At 38.2% G+C, this 19,189-nt stretch overlaps 1 protein-coding gene and 1 pseudogene across 1 annotated transcript in view; one reads left to right on the forward strand and one right to left on the reverse strand.

Moving 5' to 3' along the window:
• Window positions 1-19,189, reverse strand: part of OCA2 (oculocutaneous albinism II) — a 569,803-nt gene that overhangs the window by 441,395 nt on the left and 109,219 nt on the right. Inside the window, exon 8 of the mRNA XM_006898594.1 lies at window positions 6,658-6,723. Coding sequence (XP_006898656.1) covers window positions 6,658-6,723 — 66 coding nt within the window. The remainder of the gene's footprint in view (window positions 1-6,657; window positions 6,724-19,189) is intronic.
• On the forward strand, window positions 8,943-17,504 carry LOC102858835 (annotated as a pseudogene).

Consider the following 19,189-nt stretch of genomic DNA (forward strand, 5'->3'; position numbering starts at 1 on the left):
GCAGGGAGAGCGGTGCAACAATGAATGAATAGAATTCCAAAATCTCTGTAGATGTTCATTGAAATGAAAATTTTAAATAAAAGAAAGCAAAAAAAAAAGAAATGAAATAGAAGCAATCCAAGGGCTCATTACTGATAAATGGATAAAGTAAAATTCACACAAGAAAGTATTTTGCAACAATGAAAAAAATCATGAAACATAGGTGAAATCCAGATTATATTATACTGAATGAAATAAATCAGTCAGAAGAGGACAAGCATTATAGAAGATCACTATTTTTATTTTTTATTATTATTTTTCTTTTTATTTTGTGTGCGTGTACCATCAAATCAGATCTGACTGGTACAGGAGGATATTGCGCCTCCTTCTCCGGCAAAGCGTCTGGTGGATTCGAACCGTGTTCCTCTGGGATTGCAGTGCAGCTTCTTGCCACTAGGCCACCAGAGCTCCCCTAGAAGATCACTATTATAAAAAGCTAAAGAATTGTTTACATACAGGCAGAGTTGTTCTAGTGTGGTTAGAGTAGAAAAGTAATAAATAGATAATAAGTAGTTATTAAGCTGAGTGAGAAGACAGAAAATATAGGTAAATGGCAAGATATTGTGAGTCGTGTAATTAATGCTATAAAACAAAATGTGCATGAATGATTGATTGAAACACCAATATGCTTTGTAAACTTTTACTCAAATTACAATTAAAAAGTCACTCTAAAAGATATATGCACACTTGTGTTCTTTGCAGCATTATTTATAATTGCAAAGAAATGAGAATAACCCAAATGTCCAATCATTAACAGACAAATGAACAAAGAGACTATGTACACTAAAAACCAAAATCACTAAAAAATATTGTGCTAAGTGAAATAAGTCAAATACTATACTGCTATTAAAAAAAAAAAAAACCTAAGGAAAGGTTTACACACAGATGTCATCATTCTTGGATATTTACCAAGGACGAGAAGAAAGGGAGAGAGGAGAAAAAAAACATTAAATGGATAATTGCTGTTGTTGTTAAGTACCATGGAGTCAAGCATGACTCATAGCAACCCTATAAACAAAAGACTGAACCCAGTTCTAGAACTATTGTTGGTTCTCTCTATATTCATAGAGTTTCCAGAGGAGTGTTGTTTAGGAAGTTGATGACACTCTGGTTTCCAAACCTGTCTCAGTCTGGGAGCTCCACCAAACACTGAGTAAGTATTATGGCATTTGGCACACCAATGGCACAGTCTTCAGCATCACAGCTATCTCAAGTTATTTCAGTACAGCATATAGGCACACATTAAGATAGATGAAAGGAAAGGTAATAACCAATTAGAGAATTATCGAAACAATGTTACTACAGAAAGTGTAATGGAAAACAGAATTACAGGGAAAGTGTGATTAAATAGCGAGTATTGAAAGTTGTACCACTTTTTATTAAGATTTTCTTTTTTATCATACTAGTTTATTTACCTTCAGTTTAAGAACTGCCTTTTTATTTTCTTACGCCAGTTCTTTGCACATTTCATTATAATATCTTGCTTTGTCATCCCGAGATGCCCTTTGAAATTTTCTGCTCAACTATTTAATTTCTTGATTTCTTCCCTTTGCTTTGGCTTCTCAGCGCTCTAGTGCAATATTCAAAGTCTCTTCTGACATACATTTTGGTCCTTTCTTCTTCTTCATTCTTAGTAATGACTTTTTGCATTCTTTATGAACAATATTCTTGATAACTTCCCACAGCTTATCTGGACTTCATTCATTAGTGTTCAAGACCTCAAACCTATTCCTGAGTTAGTTTTTAAATTCATGGGAGATAGACTCAAGGTCACATTTTTATTCCTGTGGATATTATTTAACCTTCTTTAGTTTCAATTTGAAATTGAATGTGAGCAGTGGGTGGTCTGTTCCACAATCAGAACCTGGCCTAGTTTTTACCGCTGATTTTTAACTTTTCCAATGGTTCCTTTCACAGATGTAATCAATCTGATTCCTGTGCATACTATCAGGTGAAATCCATGTGTAAAGCCTGAATTTATGTTTCTTATAAAAGGTATTTGCTATGAATAAATAGTTGATTGTACAAAATTTTGTCATTCTGTCCCCAGCCTCATTTCTGTCACCAAATCCATATTTTCCAACAACTGACCCTTCTTTCTGATTCCCAACTTTTTCATTCCATTAACCCATTATTATTAAAGCATCTTGGTAATATGTTCGATCGATTTCTGACTGCAATGGTTGATAGAAATAATCTATTTCCTCCTTTTTGGCTCTGTTTGTAGGCACATAAATTTGAATGATAGTGGTATTAATGTATGTGTATGGATATTATCCTGTCACTCACAATATTGTATTTCAAGATAGATCTAGAAATGGCCTTTTTAACTATGAAAGTGACTCCATTTTTTTTCTCTCCATAATAGAGCATATATGATGTTGGGATTAAAAATGTCCCATGCCAATCCATATCATTTCATTAATACACAATTTGACAATATTTACGTGCCCCATTTCTTTCTTTACAATGTCCAGTTTTCCTACATTGATGCTTCTCTCATTCCATGTATCAATTGTTAATTTCTTCTTACAATTGTTTCTCTTCCTTTGTGTTTCCAAATTTGAGGATTCAACTTCAGTTGCCATTTCTATTAGTCTACTGTAAGTATGTTCTTCTGTACATAGGGTTTTCAAATGCCAGTTATATTTCAGAAGTGGATAGCCAATTCTTCTTCCTAGTTTATCTTAATTTGAATGTTCACTGTTAGAAGAATAGCTAACAGACAAGTATTTTAACCTAGCAGGTGAAAGACACTTCCCTTACAGAAATAACCAATACATTCACTGTCCACCCAACCCAAGCATGTGTGACTTGTCTCTACCCTTTCCTTACTACTGCCCCATTCTTTGCACACTCGGCTACCTGGTCAAACCCTCCCTTCCCCAGACACCTCTCAATATGAACACCAGTCACTTCTGTGATGCCTTGCACTACACACTTCTACTGGTGTCTCATGCTGTTGCCCGTCTCCTGTTTAATAGGATATAAGTCCAAATCCCATGCACCAACTTCAAAGAAAGATTTTTGCTTAGGCTGTACTGAGGGAAGATCCTGTCCACAGAGCTTCTGCTAAGTTCTGTGACTTATTGTCTCAGTATACCTTGCTGACATAATGTGATAATTCCAAGGTCCAGACAGGTATCTTCTAGATCTGATATTGTGGTGGTGTTTGAAGTAGATTTGAGACTGAAGATAACCTTTCCCAAAAGATGAGATTAAGGAAGCTGACGCCCTTCTGGAATGAAGGGTAGTAGGGATATTACAGCTAATGTTAGATGGATCTTGGCAGAAAGTAGAGAGTACCAGAGGAATGTCTATCTGTGCTTCATTGACTACGCAAAGGCTTTTGACTATGTGGATTACAACAAGCTATGACTGACTCTGAGAAGAATAGGAATCCCTGAGCATTTTATTGTTCTTATGCAAAACCTACACTTGAAACAAGAGGCAGTTGTCAGAACAGAGGAAGGAGACAATGCATGGTTCAAAATCTGGAAATGTGTCTTCCACGGATGTATTCTGTCTCTGTTCCTTTTCAATCTGTATGCAGAACAAATCATCCAGGACACTGGGCTGTATGAGGAGAAATGTGGCCTCAGTATTGAAGGAAAATTCATCAACTTGTGTTTATGAAGATGACACAACCCTGCTTGCTGAAACTGAGGAGGTCACTTGCTGCAGAAGGACAAGGACTGAAGCTTTCAGTATGGATTGAAGCTCAACATTAAGAAAACAAAGATTTTCACCACTGGGCCAATTGGCAGCATCATTATGGATGGTGAAGGGATTGAGATTATTACCAGTTTTAGTTTGCTTGGCTTCACAGTCAATACTCTTGGTACCAGCAGCCAGGAAATCAAGAGACAAATTGCACTGGGAAAGTCAGCTATCAGGGACCTCTCAAGAGTACTGAAGAGCAACAACATCAGGCTGGAGACTAAGGTGCACCTGATCCAGATAACAGTCTTTGCAATTGTGTGCTATGCTTCAGAGAGCTGTACAATGACTAGATATGATAGAAAGAGAATTGATGGCTTTGAGCTGTGGAGCTGGTGAAGTGTGTTGACTATACAATGGATTGCTAGGAGAACCAACAGGCTGTCCTGGAGAGGGTGAAACTGGGCTGCTCCTTGGAGGCAAGTATTCTGAAGCTTCCTCTGACATAATTTGGGCATGTTGCAAGGAGAGAACAGTCCTCGCACACGGACGTCATGTCTGGGAAGGTGGAGGGACAGCGCAAGAGAAGAAGACGGATCGATTCATGATTGGGGTAACGGGAGTAGGTGTGTCAGAGACAGTGAGGTTGGCACAGGCTAGAGCACAGTTTAGGGCTCTTGTACATAGTGCCAATATAAGTCACAAGCGACACAACAACACATAACAACAACAACAACAGTTTATTTACAAAATTCAAATACATTTTTTTCACACCATATCATTCCCATTTCCCTCATACCCCAACCTATCAAAATGCACAACTTCATGATTAATCTCTCCCTCACCCGCACATCCTCACCCATCTGCTTTCACCCTTCCCCACCTCCCTTGGATCCTCATACTCATTCTACAATAACGGTTTTATACAGCATTTGTCCTTGTGGGACTGAGTTAGCTCACTCAGCCTAATGTTCTTCAGTCTCTCTCAAGTTAGGTAATAATTTTAAACTGATATACGTAAGTTAATAAAGTTCATATACTATTGATAAAATGTGTATGAAAGATTGGGGGAACAAAGGAGTGAGGATGGACAAGGGGTAAAGAGGGGGAAGGGGACTTAATCATAGGGTCACACAATTTGATGGGTGGAGGGAGGGGTAGGTAAAGGAAAAGGGAAAGATCTAGTGTGAAAAACAGTGTATACAAATTTCATAAATAAGCCAGTATTAAAGAAAAGCAAAAAAACCAACCCATTAAAACAGTATATTAGAAAGCTGGGGTGGGGTGAGGTAAAGAATAAATCATTGATTATATAAAATTCTTAAAAAAATTAATAATTTGCTTTATAGAAACCTTCATTCAAATCACAATTTAAAAAAAATGTAAGTCAGTTTAGATCTAGTATAAGTATCTGTGTTATCCAAACTAACCACTGATGTTCATTCTAACACAAAATGCCTATTGGAGAGCCCATTGGAGGGGTGGTACATTTCACAGTTTGAAATCCCCAGCCAACATATGGTCCCCATTGTGATGTTGAGCTGGCACTACATATTTGCCTCCAAAACCACCCCTCAGAAAATCTAGAGAGCAATGCAATCATCATGACAAAAATACAAGATATATTTTGGTATCTCCTTAGTTTTGGAATCATAGAACTTGCAAGATTTTCTGAACATACTCAGTCGAGAAAAAACAAATTAACCCATTTTCTTAAATTTAAAAGTCATGTTTTATCCCACTGCTGCCACAAAAAGAAAAAAAAAAAGCAATTTTTATTACATATATGATAAACTCTACTCCATGTCTAAACCCTATACTCTATCTCATACACTTTGGGCATGTGGCCAAGAGGAACCAGTCCTTGGAGAAGGACATCATGCTTAGAAGGATTGAGGGTCAGTGCAGGAGAGGAACACTCTAGAGGAGATAGATTAATACTATGATTGTGGCAATGTGGGCAGGTGTGTCAGAAATAGTGCAACTGGTTCACTTTAGGGCAGGCTTCACAGCTATTGAGCATAGGTCATGAGTCATGGTTGATTCAATAGCACATAACAACAACAACACATGGTTTTCAAAACTTAATACAAACATTAGTTCCTCCCAGAAGCAAAAGTGAGAGCACTGCCTGCTCATTCCTCATTTTACCATACTTTTCCGAAAAGATGAAGCAGTACTTTTTCAGGTCAGATCGAAATCTAGTGCAACAGATCCTTCATATTGCAGTATGTTTTACACAGAATAAGTCTTCTAACTCCTCCTCTAGGAGGAGAAAGTCTTCCTTCAAATCTTCTGCTAGCCATGTCCTTGTCAAATTCTACCATTTTTCATTACATGACTGTGCCCCCACACTAGCTTATTTGTGCTATTAAAGCTCCTATATAGCAGTGAACTCAATGACACATTTTTTTTCTTCTTCTTCTTTAAATTTTATTTATTTTGTTGTTATTGATAATATACACACCAAAATATGCATCTATTCAATAGTGTCTACAAATACAATTTAGAGACACTTTAAACTGTGCTACTCACCCTCCTTTTCTGAGAGCAGCTGCTTTGCGTAGAGTGTTCCTTTGACAATGTCAGTGACAAATACGTGATTATTTAGGAATCATTATTCCTTTATATGTTAAATGTTCTTTTCCAATCACCAAAATTTTTTTCTGGTTTATGAAATTGAGATATTTTCTTTATTTTTAAGAGAAGTAACTAAAAAGTATCCTTAAATCTTATAAAAGGTAACTTTTTCCACCATCCAACAGGTAAATTTTTCAGATGATCAGCGATTCTTTCCCAGGAAAATTTGACCAAATACATACTAACAGCTTTAAATTAAGCTCTAGTTACCAAGTAGTGATGTGTTTTTAACAGAATGAAAGATTAGCAGCAGTAGCAAAAGATATAGTCTCAGTTATAGTAGGTTTGAGTTATATCCCATGAGAGGGCTGGAATTACCATGCCAAACAGGAGGGCCAAGGTCTCAAAATCAATCCACTCCACCACATGACTCAATTTTGGCCTCTGCAATCAAAGATAAATATGCTGATTAGTCTAGTGCACCCCTAGCAATCTGCATAAGCATGCCAAAATTTGTATATGAAGACCCATCATCTACCACCAGCTAGAATCATTATCACCACCTGTTTGCCTTCAAGGCATAACATTCCTCAAAAATACCACTGACCAAACATTTTTAACAACAAGCTTAATCATTAGTAATTTTAAAAGTTTCTGGTGAGGCCATGAATACTTATCACCCAAATTGAAGAAATAAATGGCCTTGTCAGGTAAAACCTTAGTGGTAACCAACTCTGCTTTCCTTGGTAGATGGACTTTGGCCAGGGAAAAAATAACTGAAAAAACAATCATCTGTGCTATAATTCAAAGCACTCCCTCTACTCACTCTCATTTTTAACTCTAACATCTTGCGGAACAAGGCAGGCATCACAGCTACTCTCTACAGCAAGGACTGGGAACTCAGATGGTGGCTAGGGATCAAAGATTACCCAATGGCCCTAAGCTAGAGTATGCCTAAAGTTATTATAGGAGCTCTGGTGGCTTCTTGTTGTTGTTAGGTACTGGCAAGTTGAGTATGACTCATAGCAACCATATAAATAGCCAGCCTATTTGGTGAAATTCTCATTATCTCTGACATACTCAAGCCCATTGCTAAAGTCATCAGGTCAATCCATCTTGTTGAGGGTGTTCTTTTCCCTCACTGACCCTCCATCTTTCCAAGCATAATGTCCATTTCCAAGGAATAGCTATATGTCCAAAGTATGAAAGATCATCTTCATCATCTTTGCCTCTAAGGGCCACTCTGGTTGCACCTTTATGAAGGCATATCCCAAAGTACTTTTATCCAGTACAACTCAAACATATTAATTCTCCTTCTGTCATCCTTATTCATTTGTCAAGCTTTCTGATGCATAACAGGTGACTGAGAAAACCATAGCCGGAATCAAGCACACCTTAGTCCTGAAACTGACATTATTGCTTTTCAACACAGTGACTAAGGAGGATAGAAGGAGAATTGATGTCTTTGAGCTGTGGTGCTGGAGATGAGTATTGAAGTTACCATGGACTGCTAGGAAAACAAAGAGATTCATCCTGGAAAGGGTTAAACCAGGAGGCTCCCTGAAGGCAAGGATTCTGATGCTCCGTCTAACATACTTTGGGCATGATGTAAGGAGGGACCGGTTCTTGGAGAGGGACATCATGCTTGTGTAGGGTGGAGAGACAGTGCAGGAGGGGAAGGCCCTCTATGAGGTGGATTGTTTCAATGACAGGGGTAATCAGGATGGGTGTATCGGAGACAGTGTGATTAGCACAGGACAGAGCAGAGTTTAGGGCTGTTGTACATAGGGTCGCTATGAGTCGCAAGCAACTCGACGGCACATAACAGCAGCAGCAGTTTAGAGAGATCTCTGACTTACTCATTGCAATACATCTCCTGATTTCTTGACTGCTGGTACCAAGGATATTAATTGTTGATCTAAGGAAGATTAAATCATTGATAAGTTCAATGTTTTCTCCATCTATTATAATGTTGACTGTTGGGCCTATAGTGAGGATCTTTGTTTTCCGGATGTTGAAATGTAATCTATACCGAAGGCTGTAATTCTTGATCTTCTGCAGAAAGCTTTTCATATTCTCCTCACTTATCAGCTAACAGAGTTTTGTCATCTGCATAATGGAGGTGGATGATGAGTCTTCATCCAATCCTGATGCCACATTCTTCTTCATAGAGTCTTGTCTTTCTGAATTATTTGCTCAGCATATATAGATTGGTATGCTAGTATGAAGAATATATCCCTGAAACACACTATTCCTGAGTTTAAACCATGCAGTGTTCCCTACTTCAATTCAGAACACAGCTTTTGGTCTAGGTATAAATTCCAAATGAGCACAATTAAGTGTGTTCCGGAATCCCCATTCATCTTAGTATGAGCCATAATTTGTTAGATCTACATAGTCAATGTTTTTGCATAGTCAATATTAACAAAAATATATATTCTTCTGATATTCTTTGCTTTCAGCCAGGATCCATCTGACATCAGCAATGACACTAGGTGCCTCTTCTAAATCTAGCTTGCATTCCTGGTAGTTCCCTGTCAATGTATTGTTCTAGCCATTTTTGAATGAACTTTAACAATAATTTGTTTGCATGAGATATTAATGATATTGTTCTATAATTTTTGCATTCTGTTGGGTTAGTTTTCTTGGGAATGGGGACAAATATGGTTCTCTTGCAATCCGTTAGCAATGTTCTCAAAATTTCCTGGCATAAGCTGGTGAGCCCATCCAGGGTGCACAGAAAATTGTTCTGCTAATCAGAAGGTCACAAACCACCTTCAATTCCACCCCTGGTTCCAAGAGAGAAGGATGGACACTCTTTGCTTGTTAAGGTTTACAGTCTCAGGAAGGGTCACATTTCCCTGGCAACGACTTCTGAATTTTGCTTTTTCACGTAAATTTAATAAGGCCCCAGGAATAGATGGTATACCAATTGAAGTATTTCAGATAACAGATGTTGCCCTGGATGTGCTCACCAAGTTGTGCCAAGAAATCTGGAGAACAACCACTTGGCCAACTGACTGGAAGAGATCTATATTTGTTCCCATTCCAAAGAAAGGTGACCCAACTGAGTGTGGAAACTACAGAACAGTGTCATTGATTCCACATGCAAGCAAGATTCTACTGAAGATCATCCAAAAACGATTAGAACAGCACATCAGCAGAGAACTGCCGGAAGTCCAGGCTGGTTTAGAAGGGGTCGTGGTACTAGGGATATTGTTGCTGATGTTAGATGGATCTTGGCTGAAAGCAGAGAATAGCAGAAGAATGTCTATCTGTGTTTCATTGATTGTGCAAAGGCATTTGACTGTGTGGATCATAACAAACTGTGGCTGACTCTGAGAAGAATGGGAATCCCAGAACATTTAATTGTGCTAATACGAATCCTATACTTGGACCAAGAGGCAGTAGTCAGAACAGAGCAGGGTAACACTGCATGGTTCAAAATTGGGAAGGGTGTACGCCAGGGATGCATCCTGTCTCCATACCTTTTCAACATGTATGCAGAGCAGATTATTCGAGAGGCTGGGCTCTATGAGGAGAATTGTGGCATCAGGATTGGTGGAAGATCTATTAACAATCTCCGTTATGCAGATGACACAACCCTGCTTGCTGAAACTGAGGAGGACCTCATGCACTTGCTGCGAAGGGTCAAGGACTGCAGCCTTCAGTATGGACTAAGGCTCAATGTCAAGAAGACAAAGATTCTCACCACTGGACCAATTAGCAGTGTCAGGATGGATGACGAAGAGATTCAGAGTGTTCACAGCTTCAGTTTGCTCGGCTCCACAGTCAACACTCTTGGTACCAGCAGTCAGGAAATCAAAAAGCGTATCGCGATGGGAAAGTCTGCTGTTAGGGACCTCTCTAAGGTACTCAGGAGCAACAGTGTCTCTCTGGAGACTAAGGTGCGCCTGATACAGGTCATGGTATTTGCAATCGCTTGTTATGCATCAGAGTTGGACAATGACTAGGGAGGACAGAAGGAGAGTGGATGCTTTTGAGCTGTGGTGCTGGAGAAGGGTACTGAATGTACCATGGACTGCCAGGAAAACAAACAGATTCATCTTGGAGAGGATTAAACCAAGCTACTCCTTGGAGGCAAGGATTCTGGGGCTTCGTCTGACATACTTTGGACATGTTGCCAGGAGGGACGGGTCCTTGGAGAGGGACATCATGCTTGGGAGGGTGGAGGGACAGCGCAGGAGGGGAAGACCCTCTATGAGATGGATTGATTCAGTGACTGGGGTAATCCGGATGGGTGTGTCAGAGGCAGTGAGGTTGGCACAGGATAGAGCAGGGTTTAGGGCTGTTGTGCATAGGGTCGCTATGAGTCAGAAACGACTCGACGGCACATAACAACAACAATCTTTTATAGTGATTTGAGTGAATAACTTTTTTTTTGGCAGAGTACGTTGGTTTTCCATTCAACAATCCTTAGATATTTTGTTTCTTGACAGTGATTACAATACTCACACTTAGCCACACTCTTCTTACTCCCTCCTTGTGTTTCCTCTGTCCTGCCTTCTGAACTTTGTCCCTTTTGATTCTGTGTTGTTCATTGTTCTAATGAGCGTATTCCTCTCTGATATCATAATTCACTGTATAGGTTTGTCTGTTGTTTGAGTCTAGTATAGTTTCAGCCCCAAACTTGAAATGTAAATGAGAAACACTGTCTCAGAAGTTCTACCAGTCTATCAAACTACTATTCCTCTCTTTTGGTTTTGTCAGTTTTGAACTTTGTTCCACATTATTTCCATGTAAATTTCAGAATCAGTTTTTGGATTTCTACAAAAATCATGCTGAGATTTTAATTGGAATAGTGTTGAATCAATTTGGAAGAAATTTTAATGATCCTGAGCTTTCTAATTACTGAACATGGCAATGGTTTATATTTATCTATGTCTTGCCTTTGTTATCAGTACTTTATAATTTTCAACATAAATCTTTTTATACATACTATTAAGCATAGTTTATTTTATACGTAAATATTTCAGACTTTATGGTGTTTTTTGTAAATGGTACTTCAAAATTCAAATTTGGCGAGGGTCTATCCACTGGGCAGGAAGCAGCTTGTCTTGAAGGCGTCAGAGCCGTTGTGACAGCTGGTTTGCACATGGATCTCGGCTGCAGCAGGAGATTCCACCATGTGCTCTTGGCAATGACAATAGCTGGAATAGTTGGGGATCTGAGAACATGGTGTGTTCAGAAGCATCGCCTCTGGAGAGTGGCCCACACAGATGGATGTACCTTATGTGATTACCCTCGGTCTGGTGAAGCTGCAGCACTGGGGCCAGGAGAGTGCTGGCATTATGACCAGTAATGGAAGTTCTATTCCAACATTAAAAATATGTAACGGACTAGGTCTTGTCAATCACGTCTTTACTGAAGATAATTTGAAGAAATTATGTTTCAAATCTTGGAATTGGAAACACGAGGTAGCCACAACAGGAAACTGAATTAGAAAATTGTCAGCCCTTTGTTGTTGAAACACTTCATGGGAAAATAGCGGTGGCACATAATGGAGACTTTGTAAATGCTACTTAATTAAGGAGAAATCTTCTTCCCCAGGGTGTTGGTCAACAATTTCTGACAGTGAAATGATTATCCAGTTGCTGGCATATACACCTGCTCATGAGCAAGATGACACCCTTGACTGAGTAGCAAGGATTAAAAACTTAATGGAGGTGGCATCTCCAGCATACTCCTTACTTGTGTTGCACAGAGATGTCATTTATGCAGTGTGAGATCCTTATGGAAATCGACCTTTGTTCATTTGTCCTCTAATCCCTGTCTCCGATATAAATGAAAAAGGAAAAAAACTTTCAGATACGGAAGGATGGATAGTGTCTTCAGAATCTTGTAGCTATTGATCTATTGGTGCAATGTATTACCGTGAAATCTTGCCTGGAGAGATTGTGAAAATATTCAGAAAAAATGTTCAGACACTTGATATTATTTCAAGACCTGGAGGGAGTCCAGTGGCTTTTTGTATCTTTGAATATATTTATTTTGCAAGACCAGATAGTATGTTTGAAGGCCAAATGGTTTACACAGTAAGATACCGTTGTGGTTAGCAGCTGGCCATTGAAGCGCCTGTGGATGGACATTTGGTCATCCAAATCATTTGCCCCCAATCTGCCACACCCTCAGCTCTTGGCTATGCAGCAAAGTGTGGACTTCCTTATGTGGAGGTACTATGTAAAAATCAGTATGTAGGAAGAACTTTTATTCAGCCAAAGATGAGGTTAAGATAACCAGGCATTGCAAAAAAAAAATTGTAGTATTGTCAGACAACTTTAAAGGCAAAATTGTGACAGGCAATACCATCTCACCCATAATAAAATTAATCAAATAATCTGGTGCAAAAGGGGCGCACATCCGAGTAGCTTCACCACCAATTAGATACCCATGCTTCATGGGAATAAAGATTTCTACAAAAGAAGAGCCAATAAACCAGAATTTGAACATCTTGCAGAATATTTAGGAGCAAACAGTGTTGTATATCTGTCTGTAGAAGGACTGATTTCATCTGTACAAGAAAGGGTAAAATTTAAAAACCAGAAAATGAAAAAGTAAGATATTATGATTCAAGAAAATGGAAAGGATCTAAAATGTCTTGAAAAGAATGGCCATTGTACAGCTTGTCTCAATGAAGCATACCTTGTTGAATTGGAATGGTACCTAGTGGAAGCAGATAATGTAAGTTGCAGAGTTGGTCAGCACATTTTTAGTGGTTACACCATATCAGTTTACTGTTGTTTGCTTCTTCTTGTTAGGTGTCATTGGGTCCGTTCTGACTCAACACAAGCCCTGTACAGCAGAACTGAAACATTCCCTGCTTCTGCTTCATAAAAAAAATTAAATAAATTGTGTTATTTATTGCTAGAGTTTAGAAATAGAATTGATTTAGCATGTTTTCTGTATATTCTGTGACCTTGCTAAACTTGCTTATCTGTAAGTAATTTTTAAAACAAACAGCACACACACTACTCCTAAATATTAATAAAACCAGTGTTCGTTTCATGTATACTTTTGTCATACATTTGAATTGTTTTAATGCTGTTATGATACTTCTATATTTTAAAACATCTAGATTTAATACAGTATTGAATAAGATTGGAGATAGATAACATCCGTATCTGGCTCCAATGCATAAGACACAGACTTGAGGTCAAACTTTGGTTCTTGTGGATTTGATTTTATTTTCTCAGAAAACAAAGATTCTCACCACTGGGCAATTGGCAGCTTCAAGATAGACAGAGAAGAGACTGAGATTGTTAACTCCAGCTTGCTTAGTTCCACAATCAAAACTACTGGCACCAGCATTGGGAAAGCTTGCTGTCAAGAACCTCTCCAGAGGACTGAAAAGCAATGAAGTCAATGTAGAGACTAAGGTGTGCCTGATCTAGGTCATAGTCTTCACAATTACTTGCTGTGGATCAGAGGAGAGGACAATAAATAAGGATGATAGAAGGATTGGTACTTTAGAGTTGTGGTGCCAGAAAAGAGTGTTGAACATAATATGGACTGCCAGGAGAACAAACAGATCTGTCCTGAAGGTAATGAAACGAGGCTGCTTCCTGCATGGATTCTGAAGCACTGTCTCACATACTTAGGGCACATGACCGGGAGGGACCAGTCTTTGAAAAGTGATATCATGCTTGGAAGGGTGGAGGGACAGCACATGAGACGAAGATCCAGAATGGGATGGATTGATTCAGTGATTGGAGAAATGGCATTAGGTCTGTCAGAGACAGTGAAATTGGCTCAGGATAGGGCAGGTTTCAGAGCTAAAGTACATGGGGTTACTATGAGTCTCGGGGGACTCGACGTCACATAACTACAACAAAAACAATGCACATAGGGAATGAATGCCTTCAATCATTTCCAGTAAGAAGGTTGGTCCTCGGTTGTGTGTGTGTGTGTGTGTGTGTGTGTGTGTACATATATATATTTCCCCCCAGTGCATCTTAGTCTTTAAGCTGACATCATTTCTTTTTAGTACTCTGGAGAGTTCTCTAACAGCAGTTTTTCCTAGTAGGACTAAACTGTTGCTTTTTTTTAATACCTTTTGTTTTTAATTTTATACTGGCTTACTTACAAAGTTTATAGACATTGTTTTTCACACCAGATCTTTCCCCTTTCCTTTACCAACTCCTCCCTCCAACCATCAAATTGTGTGACCCTGTGATTAAGCTCTTAAGCTCCCCCTTCCCTCCTTGGATCCTTGCACAGTAATGGTCTTATATAGTATATGTCTTTATGAGACTGAGTTAGTTCACTTAGCATAATGGTCTCCAGTTCCTCTCATGTTAGATAGCAATTTACAAAATCATTGCTCCTATGGGCTGCATAGTATTCCACTGTGAATGCACCATAATTTCTCAACCCATTCAATAGTGTTTGGGCATTTGGGCTGTTTCCATGTTATTGCAATGGTGAATAATGCTGTTATGAACATGGTTGTGTACAAGTCTCCATTTCTCAAGTCTTCAACTGCCTCAGTTCTCATTTTCTTGGGGTATATTCCAAGCAGTGGAATAGCTAGGTCATATGAAATTTCTAGGTTCAGCTTCTTTCACGAAACACCAAATTGCCTTCCAGAGTGGTTGTACCATTTTGCAATCCCACCAACAGTGTATAAGAGTTCCTATCTCATCACATCCTCCCCAACATTTATTACTTGCTGCCCTACTAAACTTTGCCACTGCCACTGGGGTAAGACAGTATCTCATTGTGGTTTTGATTTACACATCTCTTATTGCCAGTGATTATGAGCATTTCTTCATATGTCTATTTGACATCCAAATTATTTTTAATTAAATAAAGGAATTTCTCATCTATTCGTATTTGTCACTTTTTTTTAAATTTAGTGTTTGTGTTTATTGTCTTTCCCCCCCCTACTAGTTTATTTACAAAATCCAAAAAGAACTTTAGACTAATTCTTTCAATTTCCTTTTATTAGGAAAGAATAGTGAATTTTGTCAAATTCCTTTTCTGCATCAGTTGATATAGTCATGTGTTACTCTTGTTTTCCTTATATTTACCTATCCTTACATACATCTTTTAAACTCACTTGGTCATGGTGTATTATTTTCTATGTAATGTTGGATAAAATTTTTACTCTTATATTCATGAGAGCTTTTTGGGGGGGTCAACTTCTTAATAATTTTGAAATATATGTTAATTTTCCATTGTTGATTGCTGTTGATCCAAAGAACTCTCATCAGGATTTATTCAAAGGTTGATCTTGATTTCACATATTCCCTCAGTTTCTGTCTGAAAATGTACTTAATCACATTTCATATATGAGGGACAGTTTTGCTGAGTATAGAATTCTTGGTTTTTTGTTTTGTTTTGTTTTGTTTCTTTCACAGTTTTATATATCTTCAGCTATTGTCATCTTATCTGCATGGATTCTGCTGAAAAAATTGGAGCTTCCTCCCACTTATTTGACTTTATAGCTAAGAATTCATATTGCCTGAGCTGCTTCCTGTATTTTTTTCTTTGTCTTTAATTGTTTAAAATATGATTATAATATGTCTTGGTGTTTTCCTTTTAGGATCGATCCCATTTGGATTTCTCTCAGCTTTTTGGACATTTTTTTTTAATCTCTTCCTGTTCTGAAACTTCAATAACGTGCAAATAATTCCTCTTGGTTTTTTTTCTCACATGATTCTTTTGCTATCTTTATCTTCCTCCATTCTTTGTTCTGACTGTTCTTCTAACAGGTTATTATTGGGCAATTTGTCCTCTATGTCACTAAATCCATGTTCCATTTATTCAGCTCTATCTTTTATCCTTTGAATGTTTTATCTGTTTCTAAAACTTTAGTCTTAATAGTCCAAATGTCTATTTTCTTTTATTACTCCTAATTGTCCACTTATTCTACTTTGCCTTGTGCTGGTTTTGGGTCTTTTACCATTTGTCTACAGTTTTGTTTTCCAAGATTTTGTCTCTTTTCCCCCAATATGTTGAAGATATTTAACTATTTTTTTAATTTCTTCTCCAAAAGTTCCAAAACCATTTCTTCCTCTGAAAAGATTTTTGTATTTTAGTCACATATTATTTTTATCTTGTCCTCATTATTTTTGTTTAGTTGGTTGTTGTTAAAAGTTGTCTTCTGCCTCAAGTGAAAATGTAAAGCAAATAAGCAAACAAAAATCTAAACAACTATGGAAAATAAAAAGGAGAGGACAAAAGGCAGGAATATTGAGGGAGAGTGAACTGGGCACCTGATTGGTATATTTGTCACTGCAATGGTGAGTGGAAGCAAGATGTCTGCCCTGGAACTGGGTGTCTACCAGGGCAGCAGAATGTTGAAGTTGAGGTGCTTAGCCCAGAGTTTCTCTTCATCTGTGAGCTGGACCACAGGTAGGATACCTCCTGGTCAACTCTGTCTCAAGGGGGAGGACACAAAGCCTGGGACAGAGTGTCTTTTGTACTCAGAGGAGCACAGACTAAAGAATGGCTAGGAACAGTGTTTTTGACAGTCTAATGGATAGGTACAGGTAGGGTACCCACTTAAAGATGGCTAGTGTAAAAAGTTAGTCACAATTAATTTGAAATGCTAATCATTATTGAAAATAAATAGTCACTATCAACCTGGTGGTGCTTTGGACAGAAGGTACAGAATGTTGCCAGGCAACATTCCAGGCAAAGTGTCCAGTGAAAGGCAAGAATTCCAGACAGAAGTGGGGCTAGCAAATCCAGGGGCTGACTGGAATATGTGGAATATGTCAGGAATGACATATCCACAGGTTTCTAGACAGAGTCTCTGAAAGTAAAGTCGTGGCTATGCTCCTGAACCAGGTACAAAATAAGGCATGTGTGAATTCAATTGGAACTGAGATGAATGGGGAGAATGCTGACAACCTGGTGGATTGTGAATAGAGGGGAAAGTTACTCACCTGATCTTCTGGAGATGGAAGGAAACTGGAGACAAAAGTGATAACTGTATCTTTCCCACAGAAAGCAAATGGCAGGTGTAGATATTACTTACCAGTGTCAGATTTCTACTCCTAGCAAACAGATGGTTACACTCTACTGATTATAGTTCTGTATTACATCTACTTCCTTACTCAATGTTTTCATTAAGCTTATTCCTCTTGTCTGTATTTGAAGTATTTCTCTTTTCTGCTTAAACTCAGGGTCCTAGAATTATCATTTACATCTGTTCTAGTGGCTTTATTGGAAGAAGATCTGGACTCCCTACTGTCTAATCTGTTACCTGTCTTTATCATTTACAAGTCCATGAAACCACAGAGTTTAATGTCTTTGCAGTAAATAAAGTACAAGTAAACATCTTTCTGACATTCTCAATTTTTCAGTCAAGATACATCTGACTTCGATAATAAAATCCCTTTTTCCACAGAATGGGAATCCCAGAACACTTAATTGTGTTCATGTGAAATTTATACCTAGGTCAAGAAAATGTGCAAACAGAACAAGGAAACATTGCATGGTTTAAAATCAGAAGGATGTGTGTCAGGGATTAATTCTTTCTACATATCAATTCAATCTATATGCTGAGCAAATCATTTGAAAAACTGGACTCTGTGAAGACAAATGTGACATCAGGATCAGAGGAAAATTCATCAACAACCTATGTTGTACACATGACAACATTTCTTGCTAAAAGTGAGAAAAACTTGAAATGCTTGCTGCAGAAGGTCAAGGACTACAATCTTCTGTATCAATTACATTGCAACATAAAGAAAACAAAGATCCTCATACTGGCCCAATAGACATCATGATAGATGGAGAAAGAACTGAAGTTGTCAATAATTTCATCTTGCTTGTATCAACAATTAACACCATTGGTACTCACAGTCAGAAGACCAGAAGATGTATTGCATTGGGCAAGTCAGCTGTCAGTTACTTCTTCAAAATACTTAGGAGCAATTATATCAATTTGAAGACTAAGGTGTACCTTATTCAGGCCATTGTTTTTTCAGTGACTTGCTATACATCTGAGAGTTAAGACAATGAATAAGGATAACAGAAGAATTGAAGCCTTTGAGTTGTGGTGTTGGTGAAGAGTACTGAATGGACATGGACTGCCAAAAGAACAAACAGATAAGTATTGGGGAAAGTGTAGCCACAGTGGTCCTTGAAGGCAAAGATGCTTCAGACATGTTGCTAGGAGAGTCTGTTCCTTGGAAAGGGACAGCATGCTTGGAAAGATAGAGCAACAGCAAAAGAGAGGAAGACTGCAAGGGTATCAAACATAATAAGGATGACCCAGAATAGGTTGGGGTTCAGGTCTGTTGTTTTATAGGGTCACTCTGAGTTGTATTTGGCTCTATGGCACCTAACAACAACAACATAACCTCGTTTGAATTCAGTTTTATTTCCACCAGTTTCCTGTCTATGTACTGTTCCAGCTCTATTTTAAATAATCTTGGTCAAGATTTTACTTGCATATGATATTAATGATATTGTTTTATAGTTTCTATATTCTATTGGAATATAGAAACTATAAAACAATTCAAGAGCTGAAGAGAAGATTTCAAAAGGCAGCTCGGAATGACAAAGCAAAATATTACAATGAAATGCGCAAGGAGTTGGAGTCAGAAAACCAAAAAGATCGAACTCGTTCAGCATTTCTTAAGCTCAAGGAACTGAAGAACGAATTCAAACCTCAAGTTGCTACAATCAAGGATGATTTAGGCAGAATATTAAATGATCCAGGAGGTATCAAAAGAAGATGGAAAGAATATACGGAGTCATTGTATTGAAAGGAATTGGCAGACACAGAAGAATTTAATGAAACAACATATGAGCAAGAGCCTATGGTGATGAAGGAAGAAGTTCAAGCTTCTTTGAAAGAAATAGCAAAAAACAAGGCCCCAGGAATAGATGGTATACCAATTGACATATTTCAGCTAACAGATGCTACCCTGGA

This window comes from Elephantulus edwardii, unplaced genomic scaffold (genome assembly GCF_000299155.1).
Source record: "Elephantulus edwardii isolate Elephantulus edwardi_28Jun2011 unplaced genomic scaffold, EleEdw1.0 scaffold00234, whole genome shotgun sequence".
NCBI classification, from domain to species: domain Eukaryota; kingdom Metazoa; phylum Chordata; class Mammalia; order Macroscelidea; family Macroscelididae; genus Elephantulus; species Elephantulus edwardii.